We start from the raw sequence: 18,017 nt of genomic DNA, 5'->3' as shown, positions 1-18,017 counted from the left end.
TAAAACTTCTAATTGCCGTATGTACAATTTTTTTTAGGATAACAGATGTCAGGGATTAATTTATCTTAGAATGTCATCATAGCTAAGGTTTGAAGATATATACAAAATGAAAACCAAAACATTTTAATTAATAACCATCATGTCCGCATCACCGAGCACCTTGTTTAGCTAAATAAAAATAAGATAAATAAACAGGAAGTAGGTTGCATTATCGGCCACAAATCTTCTTCCCTCAGTAGTTTAAATAATTTTGCAGGGCTCTCGTCCATTAGGTTTGGCCTCCAGCTAACTCAGGCAATAGAATGAGTTGAAAGTGATGGTGTCCTATTCCATATCTGGGTCTAGGTTTCATGAGACTTTGCGTGTTTCCTCTTATGCTCTGCCACTGCCATAAGAAGAAAATGCCAGGACTAGTCTACTGGTCCCCAGAAGAAAGATGAGCCCCACGGGCAGAGTTGTCAGTTTCCCTCCTAGAGCGGAGCTACCTAATAAATGAGCAGATGCAGGATTGAATGTTCTGAAGACTGCACAGTTGGCAAACAGAAGCCAGCCTAGTTCAGTCGATCCTCAGTTACATTGTGGTTATACATGACATTTCTCTATAGCCTTGAGTTTGGGGGTTTTACATTACTCAGCAATATTTAATTAACATAAATGTAAATTCAAAATATAGTCAACAATCATCATATGTTCTCAAAACGTTCCAAACTATTCCGAAATTTATTTAAGGAGAGAATGTTTTCTTTTCTCCTTAAACCTCTAATGCATCTTCCCTCTCATCCATGTTGGCTTAAGTGACATTTCATCAACACCTGAAGAGAAGAAGATGAACTACTATGTGAAAAGTACAGGGGAAGAATAGATGGATATAGCAGACTAAGGTCAAAGATCCAAATGAAAGAAAAAGCTTGACTTGGTTGAAAAACAAATAGATATTTTAATGTAACTGGCAGAATGAATGAAGTGGATGGCTAGGGCATAGGACAAGCAAGCCCTGTAGCACATGATAAATGTTGTCTTTAATTATTTTTTTAATGAAAGAAATGAGAAAACATTCTAAACAAATGCAATAGATTTATTTAGATTCTGGAAAAATTATAGTGGCTACTTTGAATCAGACTGTAGAATATTTTAACAAAATTCAGAAAAGAAATGATGTCATCATGGACAAATGTAGAAAAATAGAAGGAAATGGAACCATATATGAAATAGTGCTATAAGCTGGCTACAAACTATGAAGCTTTCTGTTGGAGTAGTATCAGTATAAAGAAGAAATTACAAATGACTCAATTTTTGTGTTGTTTCGTTGTATTTGACCCAGCATGTAATTGATAAGCCCGTTCATGGTGCTGGATAGAGAGTTAGGTGAAAAAATTCCCTTTGGGGAAAAAAAGAGTGGGAGAAATCAATGATTTTGACATGTTATGTCTGAGATGCCAAATAAATAAACATGGAATAAAAACTAGAAAATCAGAAATGGTTGTGGAGTTCAAATATGCCTTCTGAATAACCAGGAAATATAAACTTGAGTCAGATCAGTCTAACTGTAAGGTAATGGGAACAATCTCATCTGGGAGAGAATTGTAAGGAAAACAGGAAGCGAAAGACTGAGCAGTAAAGTTCCCAGTCTTTTGAGTTTAAAGGAGTCCAGCCTTTGAATAGGAGAAGGTGTCAGAGAAAGGAGAACAGCCCTGGGGAAAAGGAAAACTGGGAGAGTAAGGATGCACAGAAGTCAGGAGGGTTCTAAGTGGACAGATGAGCTGCCCACTTCTATTAAGAAGCTGAATAGGAATGTAAAGGCTGAACTGGATTTGGCAGGATGGACATCACTGGTTAACTTGAAAAGAGTAATTTCAATAAAATACGAAAGCATGGAAGTTTTACTGCGGTGGATTCAAAAGTCTATTGAATGTAAATACACGAAGCCCATAAGTTATGACACTTTATTGGATACCATTACCTGAAATGAAGATATAAAAAATGGAGTCTTATGTTATCAGAGAAGAGGGTTCAACAAACTAATTTTTTCTGATACAGGAAATAATAAGTACTGTCTTTGCTGAAGAAAATGACAATTTGTAAAGAGGGGAATATCTAAAAAGATGAAATTCATGAGAAGGTAAACAGACTGGGTTCCAGAGTACAAATATAGGGATTTCTATTGAAAGTAACAGAGAAACTCCTTCCATTTTAACATGAAGAAAATCTCAAAAGATAGGCGATTGTGGTAACAGAAATATTACAAACTTTGTCATACTTTCTAGAACAGAGTATAATTGAAATACAACCCACATGTAGCATAGGCATACTCTGTTAACAGGGTACCTAAAACATATTGCTCAGGTATAAACATTATAAAAACCTACGGACACACATGAACAAACATGGTAGAGACCCAGGCTATAGAACATCTCAAGAAATCTAGGAGCTCACGAAGTGAAAATAACATTGGAAAGTAACAGAATAAATCACTTGAAACTGTATGATCAAAACAAGGAATTGGCCATTTTGTATATCAATTGTTCTAACAGTAATTCTGTTACTCAAAGGAAATTCAACATGCGAAATCAATTTAAACATGAAAAGATAAAGGTATAAAAGAAGTCTGATTGAAAGAAACATTAGATCCAGACTCCATAGAAAAGTGGTTAAGAGAGATATCACTAGGGTTTCCCAAAGCCTTAGGCCATGGCGTGTTGACACTATTTACTTTCTTTGACTTGAGTTCATATCACAAAAATATCTTCCCGTGATATCCTTCCCCAGGGGCCTGATGTCAGGATGAGGGAGGGTGAGGACCGAATTGCTAAAGAGATGTGAGCAGTCTTGTCACATGAAAAGAATAACATCCTTAAAATGTAATCAGTTGGCAATCTGCTTATTACATCATCTAAAGTAACCTGTCTTCAAGAACTTTTCCATTTGGGTTACTTTAAGAACAACAGTTACTGGATTTGAAAGTTGGACCTGAAATTGAAAATATTATTCAACCTCAATGTTTCCTGAAGCATCTATCAGCAAAGTTCAGATTACATTGTTATCAATACATCTCTATGAAATATAGCAGGACAAGCCCCATTTTAGAAATCTGATCACATTACAACTGTCAGTCTGGAAGAAAATGGATTTTCTTCTGCCTATACGCTGAATTAAGACTCTGAAAATATATAGTTCCTTTATCTGAACAATCTTCTCTCTTTTAGGCTCTTCACACAGAGCTTACTAACAATAAGTGCTAGAAATAGCGGTTAAACACTTTTAGAATAAATACATTTTTTATCTGAAATTTTTAAAAAATAGCTAACCTACATTTAAATGGTAGGTATAATGCGAAGCATGTGTCCCAGACTCATGGTATTTATTTCTTGGTTTTCTATGTGACCTAATTCTCTTGGGAAATCTACAACATACAGTCTAGAACTCAGACAGGTGTTTGGAGCCAAAGAATCTTATTCATGGGGTTGCAGTTGAATTTTGACTCAAGTAGAACTAAATGGCAACCCTCTCCAGTACTCTTGCCTGGAAAATCCCATGGACGGAGGAGCCTGGTAGGCTGTAGTCCATGGGGTCGCTTAAAGTCAGACACGACTCAGCGACTTCACTTTCACTTTTTACTTTCATGCATTGGAGAAGGAAATGGCAACCCATTCCAGTATTCTTGCCTGGAGAATCCCAGGGATGGGGGAGCCTGGTGAGCTGGCGTCTATGGGGTCGCACAGAATCGGACACGACTGAAGCGACTTAGCAGCAGCAGCAGCAGAACTAAATAGTTCTGCTTAACTACCCTTGGATTTCTACCCAGCCATAGTGATAAAAGGCAGAAAAGGGAAAACGGAAATGTGACAGAAAAGAACTATGCAAAATTATTTTGGAGTGTTATAACTAGAATCATTCAATGTTAACTATTTAAAATTAAGAAGTGACTCGGGTCCCTAAAACAGTCGGATGTGACTGAGTGACTAACACTTTCACTTTCATAAAACCTGAGGGATTAGAATTTTGAGATTTTTTTGCTTCCCTGATAGCTCAGTTGGTAAAGAATCTGCCTGCAGTGCAGGGGGGCCCGGTTTGATTCCTCGGTCGGGAAGATTCTCTGGAGAAGGGATAGTTACCTGCTCCAGTATTCTTGGGGTTCCCTTATGTCTCAGCTGGTTAAGAATCCATCTGCAATGTGGGAGACCTGTGTTCGATCCCTGGGTTGGCAAGATAGGGAAAGGCTACCCACTCCAGTATCCTGCCCTGGGGAATTCTATGGTACATGGGGTTGCAAAGAGTCAGACACAACTGAGTGACTCATTTTCACTTTACACAGTGTTACACTAGAGAAGTAAGAACTTACTTTAAAACAAAATATTCTTTGGTAAGGAATTAATATTGATTCAATAGTATCATCAAATAAACTAATGAGAGAATGCTTAAGAGAGAGATTAGAGGTGGTTGGTGGGGAAAATTCAACTCACAGTACATTTCTGCATAGGCTGGTTCTTGAAGATAAATAGAGAGTTGAGAAAAATGACAAAGGGGTTTATCCAAAACAAATTTCCCAGTTTTCAGATATAGTGGTGGTTTAGCCATTCAGTCATGTCCCAGTCTTGCGACCCCATGTACTGTAGCCCACCAGGCTCTTTTGTCCATAGTATTTTCCAGGCAAGAATACTGGAGTAGCTGCCATTTCCTTATCCAGGGGATCTTCCTGACCCAGGGATCAAATCCACGTCTCGTGCATCTCCCGCATTGGCAGGCAGATTCTTTACCACTAGGGCCACCTGGGAGGCCCATATTCAGATATCACAGAGGTACATCTTCTACATTCTTTTCCACAGTGTATAACAAGCTGCAGATCCTGGCCTTGATTCATGCACAATGTAAATATGAATTTTATGGAAATTTGTTCCTAATATAGATCTAGCATATGTGTTAAAATGGCACTGAGTCGTGCTAAGAAAATGAACAGGCTTCCTAGGTGGTTCAGTGGTCAAGAATCTGCCTGCCAATACCTGCCATGTCAGAGACACAGATTCCTAATATTACCCTTTATACATATTTCCGATATTATGTTTAAAATTTATCAGAATAATTTCAGAATAGACTATCTTTTACAGTGTGGGCTTGGTTTACACCTCTCTTTCATTCAGAGATATCTAAACACTGTCGGAAAGGACAAATGTACACTTTTTTACAGTATTTTATTTAGCTTATAGTTCTGGAACTAATTTTAAGGTGTAATATAATTATGAATTTTTTATCACTCACTTTTCTTAGACTTCAGATTGAATTTAAGAAAAATACAGTTCGTGGTACATCTAGCTTACACTTTGGGCAAATCCACAGGTATATGTAGCAAAAACAGTTTGGCTGTTCATTTGGGAGTTAGTTAGGGAGGAAATGTTTAGGCAGTTTCAAGGGCTACTCTGATACAATGATTGCATGTGTGCATGCTAAGTCACTTCAGTCCTGGTGACTTTTTGCGACCCTATGGACTGTAGCCCTCCAGGCTCCTCTGCCAAGGGGATTCTCCAGGCAAGAATAATCGAGTGGGTTGCAATGCCCTCCTTCAGGGGATCTTCCCGATCCAGGGATTGAACCTGTGTTTCTTATGTCTCCTGCATTGGCAGGAGAGCTCTTTACCATTAGCGCCATCTGGGAAGCCTGATATGATGATTGTATGTGTGTGCTTAGTCACTCAGTCGTGTCCAACTCGTGCGACCCCATAGACTGTAGTCTGCCAGACTCCTCTGTCTATGGGATTCTCCAGGCAAGAATACTGGAGTGGGTTGCCATTTCCTTCTCCAAATCACATTATAACTCGACCACCACTATAAGTTCACTGTATCCTTCATGAACTAGGTATCAGGATGATCTCTATGCTAAGTGCTGCTTAGGAAGTTATATGATCAATGATCAACTAGATGTTGCCTCTGAGGGATTGGTGATCTCCTGGCTATAGACCAGAGGAAGTGCAATTAAGTTTGTGCTATCTCAGATTTGTCCAGTAGTTCCTTGGAGTGCTTTAACTGTTCAATTCCATATTCAATCCATGTCTGATTTCATGTTGGCTGAGAAATGGGTCCATTTAACACTTGCAAAGTTGTATGTGTTTATAAACCTAGGTTATCATTTTTATTCCTACAACTACTCTCTGTTCTGCCATTTAATATATGCACCTTCATATTTCTAGTAAATACATTTTAATGTGATGAGTAAAATGGAAAGAAAATGCATTTCATTGAAATATGATAAAATTTTATTGTTAAAATTAGAATTTCTGGGCAAAAAAATAATGGCCATAGAAAGCAGTCAATCTCAATAATGATTACCTTTGTTCAAGAATTTTCTTCAACAGAAGCTACTTTAAACAAATTGCCAAGTTCATCATTTGGTACTTAATTTCCCTTTGATTATATAGGCATAGATTCAAAATAATTATTAGTCATGTTAAAGTACATTAGAAAAGTTATTTTTCACTTTAATAACAAAATTTCAGTCCTCAGAGGCACTTATTATTTTCATTACAGTCTGTCCATTTCACCATAAAAATTAATTTAAAACTTGTGTAATGGAAATCTATTTTTACAGGGATGTATTTGAAGAAACATCGGTTGGATAAAATAATAGAAGATGACTTTCCGTTGTCATACTTTTGACACTTGTACGTACAGAATGTGAGTGGTAAAGCCAATACACTTGAGATCTTCCCTCCCAAACAGCTGTTTTCATAAGTTTTACTGACCATGATCAATAGACGGGATAAAGTGTAATCAATATACACCTGGTAGGATATTACAGCAGCTTGGCCTCATCTTTAATTTAACAAAAAGTCACACATCTGCAGTATAGCTCAGATTCATTAAAAAAAAATTAAGTTTCCCTTAGCTCACTTTGGGGATGCAATTTATTCCACAAGTCATGCATCCAGAAAATAATCTTTCCAAAAGAAAAAAATAGAACATAGGGACCATTTGTCATGTGATAATGTACTGTGCTTAATAAAATGGGCAGCACATGTAGCACATAGATATTTTAGAAAGCTTTTTAACTTCCTGTACTGAAACCTTGATCCAACAAAACAACAGCACCTAAAGAAGAGAAATCTCTGCACAAAAAATAAGTTTCCGTCTGTTATTTATGCCTTTAAGTAACTAAGATTTTAAAAATTCCAGTAATATTGAGTTCTGGAAATGCTCTGGCACCATTTTAAGCATTGTCTTCTTTCTTTGTAAAATTCACATGAAAGCTATTTCAATGTTTTAGTCTCCAGTCAGTAGACTAATGGACATCACTAAGCAAGGATTTAGGTATTCATTCCAGAACTAAATGAATTATACATGCCCAACCAGAAATTAGATTCTCCTTCTGATGTCAAGACTCTGATTGGCAGTGGTTAACACTACATGCTAAGCTCTTAGGTAAATCTGAGCCCCAAATTTAAAAATGTTTGGAGATCTTTTGTGTGTTTATTGAAGCATGGTAGAAGAGTTAGCATTTTATCCAGTCTTTATGAGTTGTCATAGACAACTCCCGGTTGAGTGACCGGGAGCTGATTACTCAACCATATTAGTCTACGATCTCTTCATCTGTATAGGAACAGATTTGTCTTGAACATCTTTAGGTCCCTTTATATTTGCAAATGCCATAGTCACACATCATTTAAAAGTAAAGTTATTGGTCTCTCTAAATGTACCAACGTGGCTATATGTAATGTGAATCACAAAACAGGAGTCAAAGACAACCACCTCCAGTCTTAATGGAAGCATGCTTTCTATCTGCACTCAGTTTGCATGAAATATCCTTAATGAATTATCTCCTTTGTATCAGAAAACTATGACAGTTTTTATGTGGGTATATTAAGACTTTCTATTAAAGGCTTAATTACAATATTGACTTTCACTAAATTTTCATAAATAGATTTGATCTATAGAATAAAAATTCACTTTAATATGAGTATATTTTAAAACACATTTTCTGAGTATCCTTGCCTTCTTTTCAGAAGTTTGAATCCTATATTCAAATTTTTTAATCAAATTTTTACTTTCTTTTTCAAGTTTGCTATATGATCTTGTCATCATTTTAAAATTTCTCTTCTCTTTTTTTTTTTGTTAGCTTAATGAGGTATTTCTAACTGCCATCTCATCGTGAGTTATATGAAAATCTCAAGAATGTATAAGAAATTAAGCACTCTAATAAGGATGCAGTGAACATACTTGAAGCATTTGTTCTCTGAGGCTACAATTAAACTCAGAATCAACTAAGTAAACATCCTAATGCTCTGCAACTATTCTTTTTCTAAAGATATTTTAGAAAGATTTTTTTTTTTTGATTTGGCAACTATTTCCAAACCTGATCACAATTTTATTTCTTATTTTAGCATATAAATTGGCTATTGTTTCCTAAATAATGTTATGGTAAGCATTTAAAACAATTACACAAGATATTTAATATTTCCTTCTGATGGCTTAAAGTTATTATACAAAGAAAATATTAAAATATTACCAATAAGTAAATATATAGATAAATTCAAATTATAAATCAGAGTAGAAAAGGGGCAGATTTACTCACATAAATTCATACTAAAGCTCTTCACTGGATAAGAATTATTAATTGAGGACTTTAGTAATTTTCTTTACATTGCAGTAAATCAAGTTACATGTCTTTGATTTTACAATATGCAAAAACTCTAAAATTAACAAGTTTTTTTCATGAGGTGCTAGAGTTAGAAATGGAACTCTCTTCAGCATCTCTTTTCTCCAGAGTATGAAACACATCTGAACGTAAAACATTTGTTTCCAACTACATGACATTTGACTTCTATAATGCAGTTTACACTGTTATTATTTGAAATATATGAGAGGCAGTTTGGGGCTTTAAAAAACAGGGTTTTTTTAGTGAAGCAAAACTGAATTTAAATTCTGGATCTGCCACTTTATCACTGTGTAAACTTGGCCAAATTCCCTGTCTGTACCTTGACTATAGAATGGGACTAATACTGCAGCCTCATTAGGTTTGTTACAAAAATTGAGGGCATGTTATTACAACCCCCTGGCCCACAGATAGCAAGAAATAAATAGTCACTTGATGCAGGATCACATTTCCAGAAAGCTCTCTAGCTTCTCTTGTGCATCAAAGGAGTGCTCATATGTCAGTAGCTACTGAGGAAATTCCTGAATTCCATTTGCAATATAGCAGCAAGTGAGCACAGCATTTTTAAATAAAGGTTTCTTCACTTTTGGTAAATAGCCCAGTTCTGATTTTTATTTTTAAGAGAGTTGACAGTGATATTGCTGCAAATTGCACATCCTTGTTTTGAGTTAGACAAAAGCTGGACATGTTCTGCTCTTAAAAATCTGAAGAATCTTACTAATAGTTTAGAAAATTGAAATACAAAAGACAAGTCAGGAAGCTTTTCACAAATGCCTGTAAGGCTAAAACTCCCTTTCATTATCAATTCTACAGACTTGGAGTTAATTGTGTTTCAGGGCACATGGCAAGGTACATCTTTTCAATGTGCACTTCCTTAATTAGTACAAACATTTGGTCCCTGGGAAAGGTAGAAGAATAAGGATTGCTTTTGTATTTGTTAATGTTTTCTGTTTTTTATTCCCTGTTAGCACCTAGAGGCCCATGTGAATGACACATTTTTATTAAAATCAAGAACAAATATTATGTAAATTATGCCCCCAAACACCAGCTATGCAGTCTGATTATTTTAAGGCAGCTTCGGAAGGATTCATTTTAGTTGTCTAACCAAAACAAAGCAGAAAGAAAAACGTACATGCTAATGGATCTGTGCTTCTCAATATCTGCATTTAGAGACATATACCCATCACTTTTGCATAGCAACAACTGGGCATATGCGTGTAACATATCCGGTGTTCAGTTAAATGCCCTCAATAATATAGAGCAACTACAGAGGCAAACAGCACTATAAATGGAACAGTTATATATAAATAATTTTTGCTAAATAAAATGCATATGTTGAAACGTTCATATGAATATGCATATATGTGAAACACACATGCTAGTATGCATTGCTCCAAATTATTTTTCAACATTTTCCATGAGTATAATTAGCACCCCAATTTTACCAGCATACTCCCCAGTTTGGTTTATTCTGTGTGAGGGTTTTTCGACCTCAGCAATATTGATATTCTGGACCAGACAATTCTTTGTTGTGGGGACTCACTTGTGAGTTGTAAGATGTTCAGGACCACCCCTGACGTCTGTCTGCAAATGAGAATAATATTCTCCCTCAGTTGTGACAACCAAAAACTTCTTCAGACATTGTCAAATGTCCCCAGGTAGGGGGGACTTCGGGGCTTCCCAGGTGGATCAGTGATAAAGAATCCGCCTGCCATTGCAGGAGACACAGATTCCATCCCTGGGTCAGGAAGATCCCCTGGAGAAGGAAATGGAACACACTCCAGTATTCTTGCCTGGGAAATCCCATGGGCAGAGGAGCCCAGTGGGCTATAGTGCATGGGGTTTCAAAGGAATCGGATTCGACATGACTTAGTAACTAAAGAACAAAGGCGGGGATTTTGCCCCCGGATGACTACTGTTTTTTGTGGAATCAGTGTTTTTTTGTTTGTTTGTTTATTGGGATATATAGAAGCAAAACTGAGAGAAAGTCTGTCGCTGACCTCAATTTTTCCTCCCTTGGCCTATCTTTTGGGAACATACATTCCTCTCTTCACAGCATTTTGACATTTTGAAAATCCATCATTATTTATTTTGAAATGTACATCTTCCTATCACTGTGTTTATTAAACTCACTCGTGCATCTCTGATTTCTCTTTCTCCCCTACTGACATTGCTGTCAGGATAAATTTCCAAGATGTTAGCTTAGGGCAAAGCCTTTGTACAATCTCTCTGGAGCTTCTTTTTACAACCTCATTATTTGCCATTCCCACACAGATAACCTGAGCTTCTTGTGTACACAGCAAACTGCAGTTATTCTCCCTATTCTTCACCTTTCTAATCCTTAACCTGGGTTTTGACTCTCAATTCAATCTTCCTCAACTCATTCCCTCTAGAAGCTCTCAGGCACACTTGTCCCCTGCATTCCTATGGAACTTTATTCTCTCTCTCCACTGGACTTCAAGCTGCTCTGTGTGTATGTTTAATTCATTTATCGTGAGGAATATTGTATGTGTTTAATTTATTTATCGTGAGGAATATTGTAATATTTGCATATAGTATGGTGCTTTAGATATCATTTTAAAATTGCACGTACCTCCTGCTGCTTTTAACTACAAATATAGAATGTATCATTGATATCAAGCTTTAGTTTTTAAATAAAAAGTCTTACCCGCGTTTATCAAATATTTTCACATCAAACTCAGCATGAAATATTTTTATTCTCAAAAGATGTTGGCTCCTTTAGGTAAATGACCACTGATTTGTAAATATCCTTTATAATGCTAGCTTTTAATGTAGTTAGCTTTAAAGACACATTTTTCCTTATGAAATGCATATGACCTTATGGAATGATGAAGCACAGTGGGTTTTTCTGTGGTTGGACAAATAAGCACATCAACTTCTGCTTGCAACCCTTAATTAAAGATCAATGTTCACAACTGAGTTCATTCATTTTTTTTTGTATACTTTGCCTATCCTGCTTCTAGTAATGTTGAGCTCTTGCTTTCAGTGTGACAGAGGGTTATCAATTAACTGGGAGATTTTTCTACATTCACAGATGAAACAGAATTGTTTAATATATAACTTTGTGTTCTGAACATTGTTTCTCTCCATGCATGAGTGTTCTGGTCATTACTTTTAAACTTAAGAACAATCATTCTTATATAACGGGAAATTGAAACTCTTTACAAAGATTTCATAGATTCTGAAGAGAATATTTATCATACTCAGTTCAGTTCAGTTCAGTCGCTCAGTCGTGTCCAACTCTTTGCGACTCCATGAATTGCAGCATGCCAGGCCTCTCTGTCCACCACCAACTCCCGGAGTCCACCCAAACCCATGTCCATCGAGTCAGTGATGCCATCCAACCATCTCATCCTCTGTCGTCCCCTTCTCCTCCTGCCCCCAATCCTACCCAGCATTAGGGTCTTGTTAAAATGGATGAGAACTAAAGAGAGTGAGAATATAACCTTGATGGGAAAAAGCAGGCAGATTTGTTAAGGATTTCAGACCTTCTAGGGCCTTAGAATTATCCAAGGGTATATATACAAGGTAACTAAAGAGTTTTATATATTTACATAGTCCTTTGATTTTTATCATAATTAAGATACAAATTCTTCTGATTATGCAAGGAAAGCTTTAACTATCTCTATGCATGACATGCCACAATATTAAAATGTTAGTGAGCACTTACTGACTGTGTTAAGTACTTTCTGTCAATCTAATTTCATTCTGTCAACATATTCATGCAACATTATTATTTCTTATTCATTTATTTGATATTGAGAGTTAGCAAGGTTAAATGACTGTATAAGATCACACAGCTAGTAAATGAGGTCACCAGAATTCTCACATTGGTCCTCCTGTCATTAGAGGTGAGTCTCTAACCTGCCTTAAGTTCCAGGGGTTGGTGATGGCCAGGGAGGCCTGGTGTGCTGCAGTCCAGGGGGTCGCAAAGAGTCAGACATGACTGAGCAACTGAACTGAACTGAACCTGCCTTGGACAAGTTAGCATTTATTGAGTGGCTATTAGGTGCAGGCCACTTGACTTGGAACTTAAAGCACATTGTTTGATAAACAATCACAATAACTCTGAGAGATAGATATTAGTGTTCTTCTTTTAGAAATAAGGGTAGATAATTTTCTAAAGGTTTACCACATTATGACAGAACAAGGACTCAGAGATGAATGCTATTCCCAAATCCTCACTTTTTTTTCCACTGTATTTATATTTCCTATTGCTAAGGTACCAAAGAGTTTCTATTCTGTACTTAAATATTTCTCTATAAATTTTTCCAGTCAATTAGGCCTCCATCTATTATCAAATAAAAATATCATCTGTGCGGTCACCAATATATTCATAAAGATAGCTAGGTGTATGCTAAATTTGACAGAAGCCCATCTGTTATGTACTCAGTTAATGAAACAGCTGATACTATAATTGAATTGCATTAATGGAAAACAGCATGGAAAATAAACATTTTAAATATTATGTATTCATTTAAAATTATTATCAGAGAACATACAATCTTTATATGTCTAAAAGGAGAAAGTATACCATACCTTACTAAGCTATTAGCACTGTCAGGATCTTGGGCCAAAACTGTGCCAACGACTGTCCCGATCTTGGCATTTTCATAGACTTCCATGACATAGGAAGGCATGGAAAATAGCGGTGGTTCATCTACATCCCCAACAATGATCTTCAGCATGGTAGCGTCTTTAAAAGGACCCAAGTGAGAAAAGCGAAAATCAAGGTGTGTGTTGGCTCCTTCTATGTTGAGAGTATATGACTTCTTTTTCTCATAGTTCAGTGGCTGTGGGGAAAAAATAAGATTTCCAATATTATGACTACCATCACTTTTCAAACAAATATTTCCTTTTCCATTTTTGAAGCAAACAAACATGGATATGTTTAGGTCGATCTATCCACTCATAAACAAACTATGAAGTTTGTTTTAGCAGTAATATCTAAATCAGAAATCATGGAAACTCAAGTCTGAAACAATAGTGACTTTTCACAGCCATAAATATGATGATAATAAGGGACAAAAGGATATTTTCCACAGTCAAGCTAATATTGCTTTTTGGAGAATCTCTTCAAGTAACTTTTTTCTATCTCCTTTTTGACTTAAATAATTAATTTTTAAGATATTTGCTGTGTGTGTGTGTTCAGTCTCTCAGTCCTATCCAACTCTTGGTGACCCCATGGACTGGAGCCCACCAGGCTCCTCCGTCCATGGGATTGTCCCAGTAAGAATACTGTAGTGTGTTGCCATTTCCACCTCCAGGGGATCTTCCCAACCCAGGGAGGCAGCTCCCATCTCTTGCATTGCAGGTGTATTCTTTCCTCCTGAACCAATGGGGAAACGTTTGTGACCAATCTGCTAAATTTAAAAAGTACATTTATTTAAAATTTGTACTTAATTTGTCTTGTACCATTGATTTTTATCTATCCTCATCTAATTTTTACCTTGCTGGTCTTAAACTTGTTATCTTATTTTAAAATCTGATAAATGTTTAAGTTTTCAATTAGCCTTGAAATTTTAGGAAAAGATTTTATACAGACTTCCAAAGTTAATTTTTATAGTTTTAATTGTAATTATTTACTTTTTTTGCTTGTAATACCATTTCATGTATTTATTTTGTTTTCATTTCCTTTATTATGATATTTTGATCAACTTTGTTTTTTTCAATTATAGTAATCTTCTTGTTTATATCTTTTTTTTAGCTTTGAATCAACATTAAAAGTTTCTTTGTACCTTTCTAGTTATTTTTTCTTATTTAAAAATCATCCAGATAATATTTATGTATCTTCTATTAATAATATTTTACAGGAGCCATGAATTTGGCTCCACATACAATAATGAAGAATTAGATCAATCTTGGTGTTTTGTCCAAGAGAATATATGGCCTATTATAGGATATAAAAAGTAAACACACGTTTATAGCACTGGACACTTAGTGATACATGGCATTGTAGGCATTATGAATGGCAACCCACTCCAGTATTCTTGTCTGGAAAATCCCATGGACACAGGAGCCCGGTGGGCTACAGTCCATGGGGTTGCAAAGAGTAGGATGTGACTTAGAAACTAAACATCAACATCAGGCATTATGAAAATAATAAGCATGCAAACTTAGAAACAAGAGTGTGTGAGTCAGTAGGTAGTATTTCCAAGAGGAAGTACCTTTATAGGTAATGAGGGAAACTTATTAAACTGTTAAACATGAGGGACTTAACAGGTTCTGTGATCCAGAATATGCTCAGTTATAGGATTACTCCTGTTGAAAGTCTCCATGATGATGTTAGTGCAGGCAATACAGAGATCAACCTTATGTTTTGAGCTTGCAGAAGTACCTATAGAGTAACATCTATGAGAAAAAACTATAGATATATTTCCATCCCTACTTCTGCAACTGATTTTGCAGTAGTCTGCTTCAATCTTGCAGTCTTCTTTCCTGGCAGGATCAGAGAATGATCATTTCCTAGTGTGGACATCAGATATTTTTGTTTACCCTAATACTCAAGGAGAAGCTATAGAGTATATTTAATGGGATTTTTTAAACAGAAAGTCAGTCCTACTGATTATTATTTCGCTTATCTCTTCTGAGCTGCCTTGGAAAATTGGCCTTCCCAGGGTTGGAGATTGTACAGAAGGAAAAACAACCATTTAAAAAGACACTTTGTCCTTGGAAGAAAAGCTATGACAAATCCTATACAGCATATTAAAAAGCAGAGACATTACTTTGCCAACAAAGGTCCAAATAGTCAAAGCTATGGTTTTTCCAGTAGTCATGTATGGATGTGAGAGTTGAACCATAAAGAAAGCTGAGTGCTTGAGAATGGTTGCTTTTGAACTGTGGTGCTGGAGAAGACTCTTGAGAGTCCCTTGGACTGAAAGGAGATCCAACTAGACCATCCCAAAGGAAATCAGTCCTGAGTATTCATTGGAAGGACTGATGCTGAAGCTCCAATACTTTGGCCACCTGATGAGAAGAACTAACTCATTGGAAAAGACCCTGATGCTAGGAAAGATTGAAGGTGGGAGGAGAAGGTGCCAACGGAGGATGAGATGGTTGGATGGCATCACTGACTTAATGGACATGAGTTTGAGCACACTCTAGGAGTTGGTGGTGAACAGGGAAGCCTGGTATTCTGCAATCCATGGGATCGCAAAGAGTTGGACATGACTGAGCAACTGAACTGAACTGACTGAACTTCCAAACAAAATAATAACAACCTAAAACATATAATACTTCTCCGGGAGATAGATAAGACATTGTCATTACATTATTTTACAAGTGTTTATAAGACAAAATAAAATATTAAATGTTAAAAACTCAAATTCTTAAATGTGAACCATATATACAATACATATACATTTATATATGACAAAATATTATGCATTTTAGATTTATATATTTTAAAGAGAAACCAGAGTATCACTGCAAGGACTGATACTGAAGCTTCAATATGTTGGCTACTTGGTGCAAAGAGCTAGCTCATTGGAAAAGACCCTGATGCTGGGGAAGATTGAAGGTGGGAGGAGAAGGGGATGACAGAGGGCAAGATGGTTGGATGGCATCATTGACTCGATGGACATGAGTTTGAGCACACTCCAGGAGATAGTGAAGGACAGGGAAGCCTGGCATGCTGCAGTCCATGGGGTTGCAAAGAGTTGGACATAACTGAGTGACTGAACAATTTTAAAGAAAGGCTAATTGATCTGCAGTTTATGACCCACCAAGTGGGAGTCATTTCCTTCTCAGAGAATTAAAGCTAGAAATGAATTGCCAGTGTATCTAACATCCATCTTGTTTGGGGACTTGCCTGACTTTTAGTTGGACTCACAGATTCACTGCACTTTTCTTTCCTTGACTCCTTTCTCCTTAATATTAGAAAGTAAGAATCTGTTTTGGAGTAATTCAAAAAGTCTCATTCAAATTTAAATGACCTCTCCTCAAAATGGTACACAATTGCTGCCTATCAAGAATTAGGTGCATGGATATGATCCCCTTGGCACAGAGGAGCAGGGACTGTCAGAATCCAGATATTTGGCTCATGGAAAGCAATACCCTTGGCAGGTTTACTACTTGTTGAAAATCAGTGTAATTCTTTAGACTTAATCCACTGCATCTGGCAGACTTCATAATGACTAAGGTTCACTGAGAGTCAGGAAGACTCTCAATGCAATTTGTGAACATAATTTTAGTCACCTCTATCCCATCAAATATTATCATCAAGTTGTACATCCAATACAACAGGCGTCTCTCTTTCCATTGTTAGCAGATCCCCTGGCAAGTTAGATGTCATTTATCTTAACACTGGCCTACCTACTGCTAAGGTACAGGTTGTTTATGTGAACACATGGTCTCACGTTTATGATTATCTCAAATATATTTAAGTACCCTGAGAAAGAGATAATCATTTTAAAGGGCTTGTTTGTCAGGTCTGGAAGATGGATGGATAGGACCCATCTCAAGTCACTAAGGAAAGAAAGGATATTTTGGATCAGGACAAAATTTTAGAAGCAGATGAATTAATAACACACGTGGAAATGGTTTTAGTAACCTCATTTATAATGAAAACACTGCAGTGCTAAATTGCAAATTAGAGAAACTGGAAAAATTACACTTTAGGAGGATTTTTTTTGCAGGAATATGAATACAAAATAAAGTATGTTAATTCTTGGTTTTGTATTAAAACAAAGAATATACAATAGTGTATACAGAAAGAATTAGGATTAAAATTTTTTTCCATTTACTGTAAATCCTGGTAATGCCATCCAAATATGTATTATTCACACACTGTAAATAGATCACTCAGTAATTTCCTAGTAATCTTTTGTTCCCAGGAAATTAGTTAGAACTCTGTCTAGGGGGTTCATTTTTCATAGTTACAAGATTTTTATTTTTATTATGTGAAAGTAGTTTATCAAAAACAATAGACCAAGAACAGTGAAATGTATTCATCTAACACCTAGTTTTGATTAAAAGATGAAGGAAAATAATTTAAAAAACATATTCAGTTCATAAAAATACTAAAGAAAGCAAAAAAAAGACATGTTTAGCTGAGAGTATACAAAACACACACTTTTCCTATCTTAAAACAACAACCAAAAAAGAATGGATACAGAACAAGTTCATATGTGTGAGGCATAGTAGGAGATTGATAAGGACAATTATAGAACCAGAGATTGTTTATGAGCATCATAAATAGCTTTTTCCAGCTATACTATGTTAAAATTTCAACTGCCCATGCCTGCAGGTTTTGGGGGCAGGATTCTGACATTTGAATTGGACAGAAGATTAAAACAATCAACCCTTTTGAGCTACTTGACAACTCTTGGAAAGATGAGCCTCCAGTCTTTAATAATGTT

General features: G+C 36.2%; 1 protein-coding gene across 3 annotated transcripts in view; it reads right to left on the bottom strand.

Annotated features, from left to right (window-relative positions):
- The window catches only part of CDH18 (cadherin 18), a 647,409-nt gene that overhangs the window by 79,309 nt on the left and 550,083 nt on the right, over positions 1-18,017 (bottom strand). For all 3 annotated transcript variants that reach the window (XM_081524342.1, XM_081524344.1, XM_081524343.1), the window contains one exon: positions 13,198-13,451. In XM_081524342.1, the coding sequence (XP_081380468.1) occupies positions 13,198-13,451 (254 nt within the window). The remainder of the gene's footprint in view (positions 1-13,197; positions 13,452-18,017) is intronic.

The sequence above is a fragment of the Giraffa tippelskirchi genome, chromosome 8, assembly GCF_054371585.1.
Source record: "Giraffa tippelskirchi isolate mGirTip1 chromosome 8, T2T-mGirTip1v1.2.pri, whole genome shotgun sequence".
Lineage (NCBI taxonomy): Eukaryota > Metazoa > Chordata > Mammalia > Artiodactyla > Giraffidae > Giraffa > Giraffa tippelskirchi.
The sequence above is the reverse complement of the archived record's forward strand: the minus strand, read 5'-3'. Positions and strand labels throughout refer to the sequence as shown.